The sequence below is a fragment of the Penicillium chermesinum genome (genome assembly GCF_028974085.1).
Source record: "Penicillium chermesinum strain IBT 19713 chromosome Unknown utg000006l:1.0-2335141.0:1.0-2336784.0, whole genome shotgun sequence".
In the NCBI taxonomy this organism is placed as follows: Eukaryota; Fungi; Ascomycota; class Eurotiomycetes; order Eurotiales; family Aspergillaceae; genus Penicillium; species Penicillium chermesinum.
Window position 1 is genome coordinate 2,016,777 of NW_026695316.1, and position 14,945 is coordinate 2,031,721.

Genomic DNA, 14,945 nt, shown 5'->3' on the forward strand with positions numbered 1-14,945 from the left:
AAAAACTGGCTGTCTTTACAAAGTGTACTCAGAATATTGCACAATCAACTCTAGTCCAATCTTGCCGATCCATATACCTCGACTCGAGTGTTCAACATCGCACAGTGGAGTCTTATTTCAGGCTCACATCTGAACTCGCTTCATCGCCAGATCTCAACTTTGGCCTAACATAAGGCTGTGTATGGAGTAGTTGGCTATCCTCGGGGTCCGTGTGAGGCGCGTTAAGCAACTAAGAGCTGGCCCTGTTCTCTAATATGGGACCGGTTTGGGGTCAAGAAAATGCCGATGGATCAAAGATAGAGCTGCCACTAAGGAGACAACAGGGACACTCCCCGCCGCAATACCAGGCGGCATGTTCCTCGCTGATGCTCCAATAACGGTCGCAGGTTCCACCAATCTGCTCTAGTAACTCCATAGCCTAGATATGGTGCATTCCATCAATGCTGAAAGAATCACCTTGATTAGGGTAATGACGCTGTTTACCTAGCCTGCAGACGGCCATCAACGGATGTACCAAGCTCGCCTCTCGTGTGAAGATCTACCCTGCAAGTGTTTTGGGCACCTGGAATTGTTTCGCAGGTAGGTGCCGTTGCACAGCCAAGGGCCCTTGCATTACTTTTCATCAAACCTATCGTTCCCCCTTCCCTCTCTCCATCTTTCCTTCGCGTTCCTCAAACATCGTTCCGCGCCTCACGCATATCTCACCATCGATATTCAAAGCCAGTACGACATGGAACACTGGGTTTTCAGATAGCTGTGGGATCAAGTCGTTGATTGAGCACCTACAGAATCTTTTGAGCGCTATTATCACTCGAGAATACCCAAAGGTTAGTAAGCCATGTTGACCAATTTTCATTCTTCCGTGATACCTAGACCAGGATACTCTCACTTTTCTTTCTGAATAATTTGAATTTGAAATTACAAAGGCACTCAAAGAGGCTAAAAAAAACCCTACAGGCTCTGGAAAAAGAGAGGGATACCCCGTTTCAACAGCGAGGCCTTGTTCTAGACGTTATCACAGAGTTCCAGGCCATTACTGGCTATGCACTCACGGCGCAGTATGGAATGTCCGATATTCTGAAACAAGTCCGGACGACACGATTGGTGACCATTGTCTCAAATCGTACTACAAGCTTTTCCGATGATGTAGCGACACTGGGTCATCGTTACCAGTTTCACACCAGCTCATCAGGTTTGGACACCGAGAATTCTGGACCTTCATTCTCCCATGAAATCCCGTGGAATATAAAGGCATAATTGAAGAAGTTGAAGGGTCAGGCTACAAACACCGCGGTTAGGGAGAAGTTGGAGGATGTTGACGATTCCTCGTCAAACCGTGGGCCAAGGTTGTTAGTAGACCCGGCCAACGAATCTTCCGCCAAATCCAACAGCTCAAAGCTTGCCGATATTCAGGCAATCTTCCCTGAAAAGTTAGGCGGGGAGTCATCTCTTCGGTATCCCGAGGTTTACTCTCGCATTGTGATCAAGAGACCGCAAATTAGAGACTTCAGGGGGAGCAGTTCCACAAAGAGGTATAAATATATCGAGTTCCTGCACAAACTTGGCCACCGGCGGGATTTGTCGCTGCACACCGAACGATCACATGAATCTATCACGACGAGACAGCAAAAAAGATCACTACCAAGCTGCAGCTACAGGGGATAACCATCCCAACAGAAGGATTGGTTTTGAGCGAACAGGACAACCAGGCCGTAGAGCACAGTTCGACAGGATTACAACAAGAATATTCGATCTCAGCCTAGCGGACGACAAAGACAAACCTTCCATCGTACGACTTATAGATCACCCAGACTTTTCTCCAAAGGCCCCAGCGGTCAATCCAGCAGTTAATCCTTCTATAACACTCGAACCCCAGATGACTCAACGCCAATCCCAAGAATCCCAAGATCTTGCTATAGAGCTACTCAGGGAAACGAACCCAGCGCCAAGGGGCCTAATCGGTGAACTCCAAACTACATATACAGCTGTCTCGACAATAGACTATCAGGCAAAATTCCCGACTCTTGCAAGAAATCTCGATCTCGCAGCAGATATCCAAAAGAACATACAAGCTGTTAACAAACGTTACGAGAACGCCCTGACAACACGGAAAAAAATAGAGAATAAACACAGGACAGCACAACTTAGACCGACAGTGAGAACCGTCCTGGCGACTCTCACCAGGCCAATCCGAAACAATCTCGCCATGCTCGCAAATATTAAAGCCCGGTATAGCAGTCCGATGGAAGTTGAAGCAACGCTCTCTACTAGCCAGATCATTTTGACAGCAAAGCCGACGAGGAAGGCCCGGCCCCAACTGCAACCTCAGCCCCAACCGACCTGCACCCCCAACCATGCCCTCACGCGTCATAGATTATGTGTGCCACCCCAGCGAGCAAGCCGACCTCTTCAGGCCCACAAGGACGAATAGGGTCACAAAGGCCCGGAAGAGACGAAATTAATACCCACTAAGCGGACCTCCTCGAGGCAGCAAGTGAAACTCGTGACTGTCTATCGTGGACTGTACTCCCCTTTCATATAATGGCGACTTCCTCGAGTCCATGAGAAGTATGGCCCCTATTGACAGCAAGCGGGCTTGACTGTTAATTGAGTAGATATTGTGACGGCTGGGGGACAGACTACTTTCTGCCGGCAGAAAATGCCCGTTATAGGTCAGCCACAGTCAGGCCTGAAAGGCGGAAGGACCCTGGATACTGTGATGGTGTGGCGGCAAGGGCGGGAAAGCACTTTTTCTGCCGGCAATTTCTCCGTCTACGGAGCAGCCAGATTCAGGTTCGAAGGGCGGTGGAGCCGTCATCATCTGGTCATTATTATCCCCAAGAAGGGGGCTACCCTTAGCTTTTAGAAATACACACCTTCTTAGGAGTTTGAAGTCTCGGTCTCATTTTGTGATTTCACGGTCCTTGTTTATACAGCTTGGGCCGGTATATGCTACACCGTCTACGGGCAGCCAGGGTCAGGTTCGGAGGGTAATGGGGCCGTCATCATTCCCTCATTCCTATCTCAAAAGGGACCCGAAACTTAGCTTCAGTAATACAACACAGTCATAGTGTAGTTTTCCCAGTATATGGCTCTAGTTCATATGGGCTGGGAGCGTATATGCTACAATATTTTCTTCATATGATCCCGGGATCCCCCCCCCCCCCCGGAGACTAGCTTTATCCAATATCACTCTTTTCATAAGAATTCGCACTAGGACCGTTACCATTTAGTACGGCCCCAGTTTGATCAGGTCGGAGTCGCCTACGCTACAATATGTCGCTGTTTACCAGACCCCAGGAAAATCACATTCAAGCCAAGGAAAATATAATGGTTACAAAAGTCGAAAATTTGGAACAGCCGCCCCCCGAAAAGAATGGATGAACGATCTTACTCAGACTTTCGCTTTCTTGGAATCACTCAACCCTACAGAAAATCTTACTTACCCGCGACGACTAGCTAAAGCTATCGGCTGCGGCTGAATTGAATTTACGAGGCTTGTATAGCTCCATATGGCAGAATACTTCAAAAGTCATGCGCCGGATCATGGTTAATGTGGAAGTCGTGGTTTCTCAAGCACTTGAACAAAGCAGTTTGCGTTCCACTGAACCTGCATTGGCGCTACACGGTAGGTAAAGAGCTGGCACTCGAGCTATTTCGAAGGTAGTTTCACCCGACTTAAAGTGCGTGTCAAGGTAGTGGACTTATAATATGCAGGGTAAAACCCGCCATCCTCCCAGTCGATGATTCCGGTTATTGCATACTGGCCGATGTTTGTAGCTTGCTCGACCATAGTATTAGCAGTCCTCACATCGCCATGGGTGAAGATAGGCCCAAGCAGTGAGGAATCATCATTTCTTAGCAATGAGCAGAGAAACTCCACATTTGTTTTGCAGCCACGATGACGGGCCGAAAATTGTAAATCGCTATACTCCTGAGGAGTTCTGGCACCTTTGAAGAGAGTGATTTCATTGATACGAGGCTCCTTAGCTCCCTCGCCAGATACGCCACCAATAATTTTGCTGATCTGCGGAAGAGATCGTAGCCGAACAAATATATGTTCTAGCTGCTGTTGGATCGATACCTTCCTCTCATGAGAGAGAGTGGGCCATGCTTCGGCTAGCGTTATCCCTGGAATATAAGACATGGAAATGACGCTGAATGGACCTAGAAGGACCAAGCCATGAGCACTTGGGGGCAGGAATATCAGGTGCTTGTTCAGAAAGAAATTGCATGGTTATATGCTCCGTGGTATCTCGAGTTCACATATTCCCATAATAAGTTCGGCGACAACAGATTTACTGCATTGGACTACCATGCCTCGAACAGGATTCTCCCATATCTCCGGTGAGTCCAGAGAAGCTGCTTAAGAGAAGTGGCAAGTGCCTTCTCTTCGTCCTTGGGAGATTCTTTTGAGTACTTTGCGACCAATGAGCCACCATACCAGATAATGGGAAGACGATTTGAGCAGTCTGAGCGATTTCGAGACGGGTACGGAATCTCGGGCCTTGATTTGGGACATCTTGCACAATTTAAGGGTAAGACTTTCGGCCCCGTCACCATGCCGATCCTGCGATTGTAATTTTTCGGAAAGGCAGATAGCAGATTTATCTCCACCTTATCACGGAGTATGTCGTGGAGTGCATGCAGAGTCCGGAGATTGATTTTGGCGGCATAAGAGAGCTGACGAGATTGCGAAAGTGATGTTCGTGACGATATGGCTCAGGAACATGGGCATAAGGTTGGCTTTAGGGTTCTTTGCCAGCGCAGCCTGGAATTCCTACATAAGGGTTCGGTTCCACTGCGCAGCGTCAACATGGGAGAGAGATTGTGGGATCGAGCTACAGCTTAGCATGGTGATCCAGATCAGCGACTTAGTATATTGCATAAACACGGAGGGAACGGAAAGCGAGTCAGACAGCAAAACGGATAAACTACCCGAAAGAGGAATTTTCAGCGGGACACACAACGGGTGAGCAAAAACACATACAACAGTCAGGATTCGCATGTGGTCACCCACCATACTACTAACTGACCGGCGTGTGGCTTAAGTACGGCTGAGCGGACGGGAAGCCCTGTTTTCCACACCCTGTGGTCGTATGTGATAGGAATTGTAATTAGCGAAGTTCTGTCTTATTGAAAAGTATATGCTACGCAGTTGCCTCCAGGTGCCAACAGGTGCCAACAGGAACAGATATGCTTTCTGTTCAGTACTACAGCCAATTGCACTGGAAGGTTTTGATTAGGATCTGATATGCCTTCAAGCTTGATTGTATGGCATATAGGAAATGCGACCACTCAATGGCAGAAATTGTCGCATCAGATATACAGGCCAGTTAGTCGAGAGAATCCATGGAGTTCTAATGTCGTCCCCGTTGGGATATAGCGGAAGGAAAACATACCAAAAGAATGAAACCCCGAGACTCCATAGGACCCGTGGACTGGTTAGTTCTAACAGCTTATCAATCAGCAGGGCAGATCTATCCGTGGGCTGGAAGACGTGGCATGATATCGAGCAGGCCAAATCCCGACCTCCGAATCATACTCGTCTTGCGAATCTTCTCCAAATAGTTTTGGATTATGCTCCCCAGATAAAAGGTTTCACGTCGGGATTTGCGTAACGGGCGGGGTGACCGGGATTTGTTCGTGGCGTGACCGTGAATAAACTCCCATAATAGAACATGCAGGTCCTCGGGATTCCCCAGACTCCACTTGCCTTCTTATGATGAATTTTGGCACAGCAGATGCCGACCCTGCTTCAAGATACAGGGCATCCAATGACTAGAGTTCTGCAGATAAGCAGCTGGAACTCATTCACCGAATCCAGATCCCGGATCGGCTGACGCGGAACTTGGAGTTACAGTATGGAGGGAAAACATGAAGACCGCAGGACTTCAGGGGATATCACAGCTGTCTGGTAAGGTATAAATAGAGCCAGCAGGAGCTTGTTTGTTCAGAAACCCATCATTCAATCGATACTCATCACCTCTCTGGCTTTTGATAACTAGTATTGAACTTTCATTTTCGTCATGGCACCTATTCTCAAGAAGTATAAGGCGGCAACAGTCAATGCCGAGCCAGGCTGGTTCGACTTGGAGGAATCAGTTCGTCGCACCATCCACTGGATCGACGAAGCTGGAAAGGCCGGCTGCAAGCTGGTTGCGTTCCCAGAACTGTGTAAGTTAAGCCCCTGGAAATCCTAGGAGAAGAGCTGACGAGAGCCTTCAGGGATTCCGGGCTATCCGTACTGGGCTTGGAAGGTAAACTATCAGGAGAGCCTTCCTCTCCTGAAGAAGTACCGTGAGAACAGCCTTCCTTCACACTCGGAGGAAATGCGGCGCATTCGTGAAGCCGCACGCGCCAACAAGATCTATGTATCTCTTGGCTACTCCGAGGTTGATCTCGCCAGCTTGTACACCACTCAGGTGATGATCAACCCGGCCGGAGAAGTCATCAACCACCGCCGCAAGATTCGCGCTACCCATGTCGAGCGGCTTGTGTTTGGCGATGGCACCGGTGATACCACAGAGTCGGTGATGGACACTGAGATCGGCCGCATCGGACACTTGAACTGCTGGGAGAACATGAACCCCTTCATGAAGGCCTACGCCGCCTCTCTTGGCGAACAAGTCCATATCGCGGCCTGGCCATTGTACCCGGGAAAGGAGACGCTCAAGTACCCCGACCCATACACCAACATTGCCGAAGCCAACTCGGATGTAAGAATCCCTTGTAGACTGTGCGATACGAAGTGTTGATCTGATGACTGACATAAGACCGCCCAGCTCGTCACACCTGCGTACGCAATCGAGACTGGCGCTTTCACCCTCGCTCCCTGGCAGACTATCACTGCTGAAGGCATCAAGGTGAACACTCCGCCCGGGAAGGAACTTGAGGATCCCAACATCTACAACGGAAACGGGCGCATCTTTGGCCCTGATGGACAGAACCTCGTTCCTCACCCATCAAAGGACTTCCAAGGTCTTCTTTACGTTGACGTAAGTTCATTATTCCGAAAATCAATTGCTGGTGCTTGCCATATTGACATTGAGCCCTAGATCGATCTCGACGAAATTCACTTGACCAAGTCTCTGGCCGATTTTGTAAGTTCTATAGTGTATCTTAAAATATTTTGGTCAAATCTAACAAGTACTGGTAAAGGGTGGCCACTACATGCGACCAGACTTGATTCGCCTTCTTGTCGACACAAAGCGCAAGAACTTGGTGGTGGAGGAAGACCGAGAGAATGGTGGTGTAGTCTATACCCAGACAATTGATCGTGTGGGACTGTCTACTCCACTGGACGCGGCCAGCAATGAGCCAGGCAGTGCATGAACGAAGGACGTTACATGGAAACATATTCAGCTTGAGAGGGGTTATCCAGATTACCAGGCTCTGTGAATATTTTCAGCAATTTCTGATGCAATGACCGAATATCACTACTCTTTGAACATATTGACTCAGCTGAAACAAAGCAGGCCTGCTTAGTGGGAGATTACCCATTCCGGAGGATCTATGAGCAGTTTCTCGAGTCCTAAGCGTAGTCGGGCCTCCGACGCTGACGACATATCGATACTAGCTATCATAATTCTACCCTGACATTGGCCATATCGGTAAGACTGCTTGGAGTTCATCTTGGGCTTAAGATTAGATTGCTTTTCCAGCTATAAAGACATCTGCTCCTTCACAATAGATATGTCTAGACCAAAAACTAAAGGTCCAAAGCTCCTAATAAGTTGCTTCCGCTTCTAAAGAATTCCATTAAGATTTGAATTGGCTAGTTGTGACAATGGCTTCTCCATCTTCTATCAGGCCATTTGCTCCCTCCGAGATTCCTATGTAAGAGGACCTCAAATGTATGAGACGTATCCCAGCCAAGCCACTGACAGTAACTGTGATCCTGGGTGTTTATATGGAAGCTTGATTTGGAACGATGAAAAAAAGTCCTCCAGCCATCTTCTGCTGTCTTTATGAAGACAACGATTAGAACTTGTTCTACCAAAGGGTCCTAGGTGTGAGAAACCCGCTTTGGAGAAGTCGAATTTGAAACGGTTTCGCACTTGCAGAGTCTTGGAGATCTCATCGAACCAAACAGTTGTTGTAATTCGGGTCTCTACTGAGGGGTGATTGCCAAAGGTACATTCATGGGCATATTGGATAAATGGTTCATCACAACCAATGTCAAGCTCAGCTTGTCTGAATCCTTGGCATTGGTGTTGATTTTGTTGCACAGCTCGACTGGTAAAAGCTGGATTTCGACATAGATATGAATACAGTTGATGTCTGTAAAATGATAACGTTGTACAGGGGCAAATGTCGACTTGTCCTGCGAAAGGAGGGCGATGCCAGATTTGATAACCTGAACGACAATCTTCATCTATGTGATTTGACTTGAGCGATGACTGAATCTTGCGCCACACAGAGTACCAATGGGGAATGGAACACTGGGTGCAGTACATCCAGCGTTTATTTTGAAGTCGAAGACATAGGTCTATTCTCTGAATAGCTGATTGGAGTCTCGGTGGGGAAATCAAGTGTTTCTGTCGTTCATATATGGCATGAATACCTTTACAGCTGAGTGCAAAGCAAATTTGATCCGAGCAAACAAGGAGTCGGAATATAGCTTCGACAATTTCCATTGGGACTTTCCGAAATTGGTTGGTCTTCAGTCCGGCAAAGCGAGAGTTGGCTCCCAAATGAGCACGGAAATTCAAAGATTCAGGCATCATAATAGATGCTACTGTCCTGTAAAATAAAAAGCGTGCATATCCTGGGGAATACTGTTAACTTAGCCCGAAATGCACAAAGAAATTATCTCCCGACACGCGCTCGCGTCATAGACTCCACTATCCGCAACCATTTTGGGATCGACAAGATAAATAATTCCTTTTACGTCCGCAGTTTCACACGTGCAGCGGGGCATTAAGATTGTGTAGAATAGATACAACAAGCGATATCCAAGGGCACGAGAACAAATCTTAACGTGTACAAAAGCGGCCTTTCGGCCCAGCTTCATATGCTCTACTACATCAGACTAACTCGAGTCTTATACTGATTAACTTGCCGAACTGATCCGTTTCTGAGATGGGTCAACTAATTTCAGTACTTCGCAACAAGAGGCACAATATACACATGTACATACCTTCAAGTACGGCGATTGAGTGATCTTGCGCTATGAAGATATCACCTCGTTGGGTGGTTCCACGTGGCTACCAGTGTTCATTTCGGTAGAGCTGGAGCTTACCTGTCGCAAATCACTCAAGAATTCTCGTAAATTAGCAATAGCATGAGGCGCTCCCACAGCAAACTTTACTAAATTTTTCGACCGCACGTTTTCAGGAAGCATACTTTTTACTATCACTTTCCGATCCGTCAGCTTCCAGTCATCTTGCGTATTACTGTAGAACAACAGAGGCCTCAGACGTCCCAATTTGAGGGTCACCCAAGACTGCTGGACAATTGAAGTCACAATACGCACCAGTCGCAACCAATGCACTTGTGGTTTGGACAATATATGGACCAAGTGCTGTGGTATCTGAATGCGAAAAGATGCGAGCAACTTATCCATCGCATTCAACTAGTGGGTAATATCAAGGTATGTTAGATACTGAAGGGGTATTGTTTTGGTGATGCTTCTTACAGAGTAGGCCAACCACGAATGGGATGAAGAAATGGGCATGTCACGGATTCCAGCTAGAGGGTGTACTATATAAGGCGTGCCTGGGTGTATCCGCGCATGAAGCGCGGATATGGTAGTCTTTTGGCTTAGTTGATCGAATATTAGCCCAGGGATGTTCCTTCACAGGGCACTACTTTTGACCAGCGAGATAAAATGCAAAATGGAAAGAATGAGAACCACTCCGGTAAAAATTGCTGCTGCTGGAATAGACGGTGTATAGCGGTAAAGCAGGTATTCATATCCGCCGCCAGTAGTAGACATGGCGGGGAAACGAGGAATGTGTCGTGGGAGTGAAGATGGGGGGAAATTAATTTATGGAATCATTTCAAGAACTGATTACATTATATAGTAAATTGCTCCTTGAAGGCGAACCGTGACGGAGTTTGGCCGTGGTCGGTCTCAGGCCATGAATTGCTCGGATTCTAGGATTTACTAGATTCTCGTATGGACTAAATACGAGAATCCGAGAATGCGAACATGCGAGGTCTAGAAGCCCCATACATTAATGAAGAGATTGTAGAGACGCATTCGGTTAAACACAAGAATAGAATTACTTTACCCGTTTGGATGACCCTTAAGAAATAATGTTATCCATTTCCTCCTCAATACGCGGACGTGGGAAAGCCCACAAAAATCGAAATAGACGATCCAAGAATCAAGGACTTGCTTGGCCTGGCGGGGAAGTTCTTTTGTGAGAGCTTCGAATAGTTGACTTTTTGTAGCGGGTTCGGGTTAAGCTACTTAGATGCCTGACGATTGGCGACTTGGCTTATGTTATTGCTAAATCAAATGCTTTGATTTAGAAGTTGGAGTCTAAGCGACCCTGGTTACGTTTAGTCACTATAATCTCAGTAGTTACAGTATGAACACAATGAAGGAGCTTCGACGGATGCGTCTTTTCATATGGCGCAATTCGATCTAAAGGATCCATGCATACTTTGATTAGATTAAAAGGCAGACACCGTGGGATAGTCTGTTGAACTACGGATTGCTGGACTGACTTAATACCTGCGAAATGCTTTATCTGGTCACGAATATCGTTAGTACCGAGAACGGCTTCTCTTTATGGGATATACTTGGAATACCCGTGAGTAAGATTACTTCATGAGATGCAGATCCATCTGACGTACACTGTACTTCATACCCCATTTATTGAATCCTCACTAAGCCATGGATCTTCAATAAGTTGCTTGGCGGTTTTCCTGTCATCTGGAAGCCATCGAAGCATCTTTTTGGCAAAGTTGAGGAACTCCTCTTTCTGCTCCCCTTGGACTGCTTCAACTGTATCTTCAATTCTGAGCCCGTGGGGTATCAAATCCTTGTGCAAAAATTCACCTGATCAAATAAGAGATTAGTCTAATGAAAAAGAGTACTGTGTATGTGTAGATTTCACCATTCTCGTCAAAAAACGGGCCCCCAAACCACTCTGATGCGGTGGTACAAAACTTTCCCGATGCGTTCTGGGCAGCCGGGGCCCATTTCCACTTTAGGCCTTCTCTTTCACGAATTATGAGTTCTTTTGGAGGTGGTCCAAGCAATGCAATCATTTCTGCGAGATGTGCTGCAGGATTATAGTTCCCTTGACTGTCGTGAGTCATGGAGAATAAATCCCGCCGTTCAAGTAGGTTCCACATCTAACAAAAGATAAGCACGCTTGCAAACATTGCTTTAAGATAGTTAGGCTTACCAGGACGCCTAAATTCCAGATATCAGCACTGTAAGTCCACCTGCGCCAACTATGACCTCGGGAGCCCTGTAGTCATCTGGCTGGATCGGATGCCTGTTCAAGACCGAGATATCTTCCTGCAGGTGTGCTAAGCCAAAATCTGTGATTTTTGGGAGGATGTAATACGATCTTAGGCTTCCAAAATCGTTTTTAGAAAGGTAAACACGATGCCCATCTCGGGTCTTTCGGGGCATTGGATTAGATGACTGGGCACGCGCAAAGTCTCGTAGAACAGAAGAATCCTCAAACCCGACCAGGATATTATCTACCTTGAGATCTGCAAAGATGATGAATATGAATATCACAAGACACGATCTTGCAGGCTCAACTTGCCTGTATGTATGATTTTGCATTCGCTGTGTAAGTAGTCCAAGCCTTTTAAAAGAAGCTTCAGATACCCTTTCAAAAGACCCAAGGGAAGCCTCTGGTTCCAACAGCGCCCTTGGAACAGCCACAATGGTTCTCGCATTGGCTCATACCCTAAGCATATATGCGTGCCATTCGGGCCCTTTTCTTCGAAATGTTCAACAAAGGTCCGGAGGTAATTACGGCCGTCGTGGTTGTGGCTTCCTTGCGCAATGAGACTTTCAATGCGAGCCTCATGTGAAGCTGCATTGGTGTCCTGGTAATCGCAATTACCAATCTTCAGTGTCAAGAAGCGTTCGGATTGGCAGCGCCATCTGTTGAGTTGTTCGTCTATTAGCGCAAGCCCATGGTAAGGAACCCCTTATGGCGTACCGTTGAACATCCCGGACAAGCCACACGGTGGAGCAACTGCCCCAGCCAAGCTTGGCTAGCGCTTCAAACCTTCCATTGAAAAGGTAGCCTGGTTCAACAGGAAAATAGGTTTTCGCATCATATTCAGGGGTTTTTCTTCTTCAATTGGGAAACCAAGAGGCAGTTCAGCGCCAGAGCCGTGGAAAACGGTGAGAGGCTTTCGAAAGAACGAAAGTCTCAGACTAGATCGTAGTAGTAACCGCATGAGTAAAATCTGGCTGCCTACTTATGTAAATGAGTGTGGGCGGCGACGGAAGGGATGCGGAAACGGGCCTTCGGCGGCAGATCTTCGCAGAAAGTGACAGCGGTCGATCTGGAACGGTCTGTGCGATGTACGGAGGCCCCACCCTGGTCAATGAGTGCTAGCTAGCTAGTCCTTCTCCCCTTGAAGGAAGCATTTTACATGCAAGGCCATTTTTGCAATGCCTTCTCCACAAGATTCAAACTCCTTGTTGCCATTCATTCTCCTGCTTCTATATCTGTTTTCACAGCCTGCCTTCTATATAGCTGTCGTCAACTTCTGCCAATAACACCCTGCAACTGTTCGCGAGAAACAAATACTGCTTGATGATTTTACACGAAGAAAAGATTTTTATCATTACGTTCCTCCACGCCCTTCATGTGAAGACGAGGAGGCCGGTACTGTGGCCGAAGCTTTTCCTGATCAACAGAACGAGGAAATATTTGGAAAGAGTCACTTGAGCTAGCATTAAAGTAGAACAAGCACTACACCTATTGCAGATCGCTTAAATGCACGAATATATCTCTCAATGGATAAGCAAAAAGTTCCTAACAGAGACAATAGAAGGTGACCGGTCTTACAGGGTTCTCACAGAACAGCCAAACTGATTGGGTGCTCTCGCAGATTTAGTCCGTGCTGTACGTCCTTGATTGTCTGATCACATGGGGCCAAAAAAGCGATCACGGACCTGCAAGCAAGCCACATATAAATCGCTCATTCCCCCGAGGAGACACATTTACGCTGCCCCGCATCCGTTCGTTGTCGAGGCATCGACTGGACTTCTCAAAACTGGAAAGAAAGCTCTGCATATATCTACCGGTGTGATCACGCTGGCAGTAACTTTCCCCTGATTCGTGGGTACTCTTCGTATTCCTGTGTCAGTCGGGATGCACGCGCATATAATCAACTTGAGCTCTCAGCGACCCACGTCCTGTTCCAAGCGGATCGTGTGACGCTAAAGGGGCCCATCTTCTCCTTTAGCCAAACCAAGGGCACCTACTTGAGTGCTCCTGTTACGGCAATCTAGACCCCGGTATAGTAGTCCCTTGTCCTGGTCATAATGAAGTAATTTGGAGTCTACCCCGGGATATTAGAAGACTGAAATGCCGAAACTCGATACCTTCAAGGAGCGTATCCAGCACTTCGAAGCCCAACCCGACAAAATTGAGTATTCGCTTTGCCGGCATATTCAGTCAGGATCAAAGATGTCCATACACCAGCCTGAACTACAAGGTTTTCAGCATCATGACAAATCTTTAGATGATATACCGTTACATATTCCCAGATATTTATACATTAACGATCAGCAATTTTGGGAGATATTCCAAAATGAGTCCACTCGATGGGAAAAACTCTGTTGCGCTTCAATACATCAATACCGTGGCCAAGAGAACACGTACAACCGGATGTATCATGCCATTTATCCTGAGTATCGAGACCGCCTTCAAGCACTCGAATGTCAATATGGATATACCTGCCTGCCTCTGACATGGGGTGCGGTTCAAGGCAACACTCAAAAGCGGTCGTTCCTACCTAGAAAGTATGTACATCAGGGCGCATGCAGACTCAGTCATTTGCCGCCAACCTCCAGCTTGCCAAATACAACATTCACTCACACGATCTCCTGCTGCCTAGCAGCCACGAAACAGACGAAGACCAACTCCAACTCCTTTCTTATAATCCTACCCCATACTTCCTCTTCTTCATCAACGCAACCCATTTCAAGGAGGAATTCTTCAACTTAGAAAGCCGAAAACGATTTCGCTTTTTCAATCAGAACACTTTGCTCATTATGGCACCACGGCTAGAGCACGCAGCCGCTGCAGCCAGCATCGGTATGGAAATCACTGGATGGATTATGGGGATGAATCTTCAATCTCAGGTTATCCCTTCGATCGGACATGGTGTTTCGGCTAGAGATGTTCCGAACGAGGAAAAAGTCCCCGACGGCGCATTCGGACCAGTGAGAACTCCCTCTGGTTTCCCAAAACGAAGACCTTCCATTACGATCGAAGTCGGCCTATCCCAAACCCTCCCACGTCTTGAGGATACTGCCAAATGGTGGCTTAATCCGACGAAAAGGGGACGCAGCAGCTTGCATAACCTGCAAAATCGATCGAACTAAGAAATTAGTGCTTGATGTTTGGGAGCGCTATCCACGGGATAGGCGAGAAGGTGAGATGGATTTGGAGGTGCGAGAGCGTGACCTGAGCGTGACAGGGCCAGCAAGTGATATGTTTGAAAATCGGAGGGTTCAGCATATCATCATCGCAAAGAACGAGAGCACCGGAAACATCACGGTCCGAGGGGGCCCAATGACTGTTAAATTCAGTCGTCTTATGAGAAGATCGCCAGATACACAATCACCCAGAGAACAGGATTTGGTGATTCAAGATGAGAGACTCAAAGAAATTGCAGCTGTGGTATGGGAAGCGCAAGCATAGATCGCAGATGAAGGTCGAACATAGCTTTTGTGAGTCCTCTTGTGACTTTTTGCCCTTCTGGTTCTATAGGATTTGAAG

General features: G+C 47.2%; 4 protein-coding genes across 4 annotated transcripts; 3 read left to right on the forward strand and 1 right to left on the reverse strand.

Moving 5' to 3' along the window:
• Positions 1-1,876: 1,876 nt before the first annotated feature.
• On the forward strand, positions 1,877-2,431 carry N7468_008580 (uncharacterized protein; the record flags this gene model as incomplete). The annotated part of the gene is made up of 1 exon (XM_058477876.1): positions 1,877-2,431. One exon carries the CDS (start codon positions 1,877-1,879, stop codon positions 2,429-2,431), a length of 555 nt encoding a protein of 184 aa, XP_058328221.1.
• Positions 2,432-6,029: 3,598 nt separating this feature from the next.
• Positions 6,030-7,335, forward strand: N7468_008581 (carbon-nitrogen hydrolase family protein; the record flags this gene model as incomplete). Its single annotated transcript, XM_058477877.1, has 5 exons — positions 6,030-6,177; positions 6,229-6,719; positions 6,777-6,998; positions 7,059-7,103; positions 7,162-7,335. The coding sequence occupies 5 exons, from the start codon at positions 6,030-6,032 to the stop codon at positions 7,333-7,335; spliced, it is 1,080 nt and encodes a 359-aa protein (XP_058328222.1).
• A 778-nt stretch (positions 7,336-8,113) lies between these two features.
• Positions 8,114-8,377, reverse strand: N7468_008582 (uncharacterized protein; the record flags this gene model as incomplete). Its single annotated transcript, XM_058477878.1, has 1 exon — positions 8,114-8,377. One exon carries the CDS (start codon positions 8,375-8,377, stop codon positions 8,114-8,116), a length of 264 nt encoding a protein of 87 aa, XP_058328223.1.
• A 5,604-nt stretch (positions 8,378-13,981) lies between these two features.
• N7468_008583 (uncharacterized protein) lies at positions 13,982-14,548 on the forward strand (the record flags this gene model as incomplete). The annotated part of the gene is made up of 1 exon (XM_058477879.1): positions 13,982-14,548. The coding sequence occupies one exon, from the start codon at positions 13,982-13,984 to the stop codon at positions 14,546-14,548; it is 567 nt and encodes a 188-aa protein (XP_058328224.1).
• Positions 14,549-14,945: the final 397 nt, after the last annotated feature.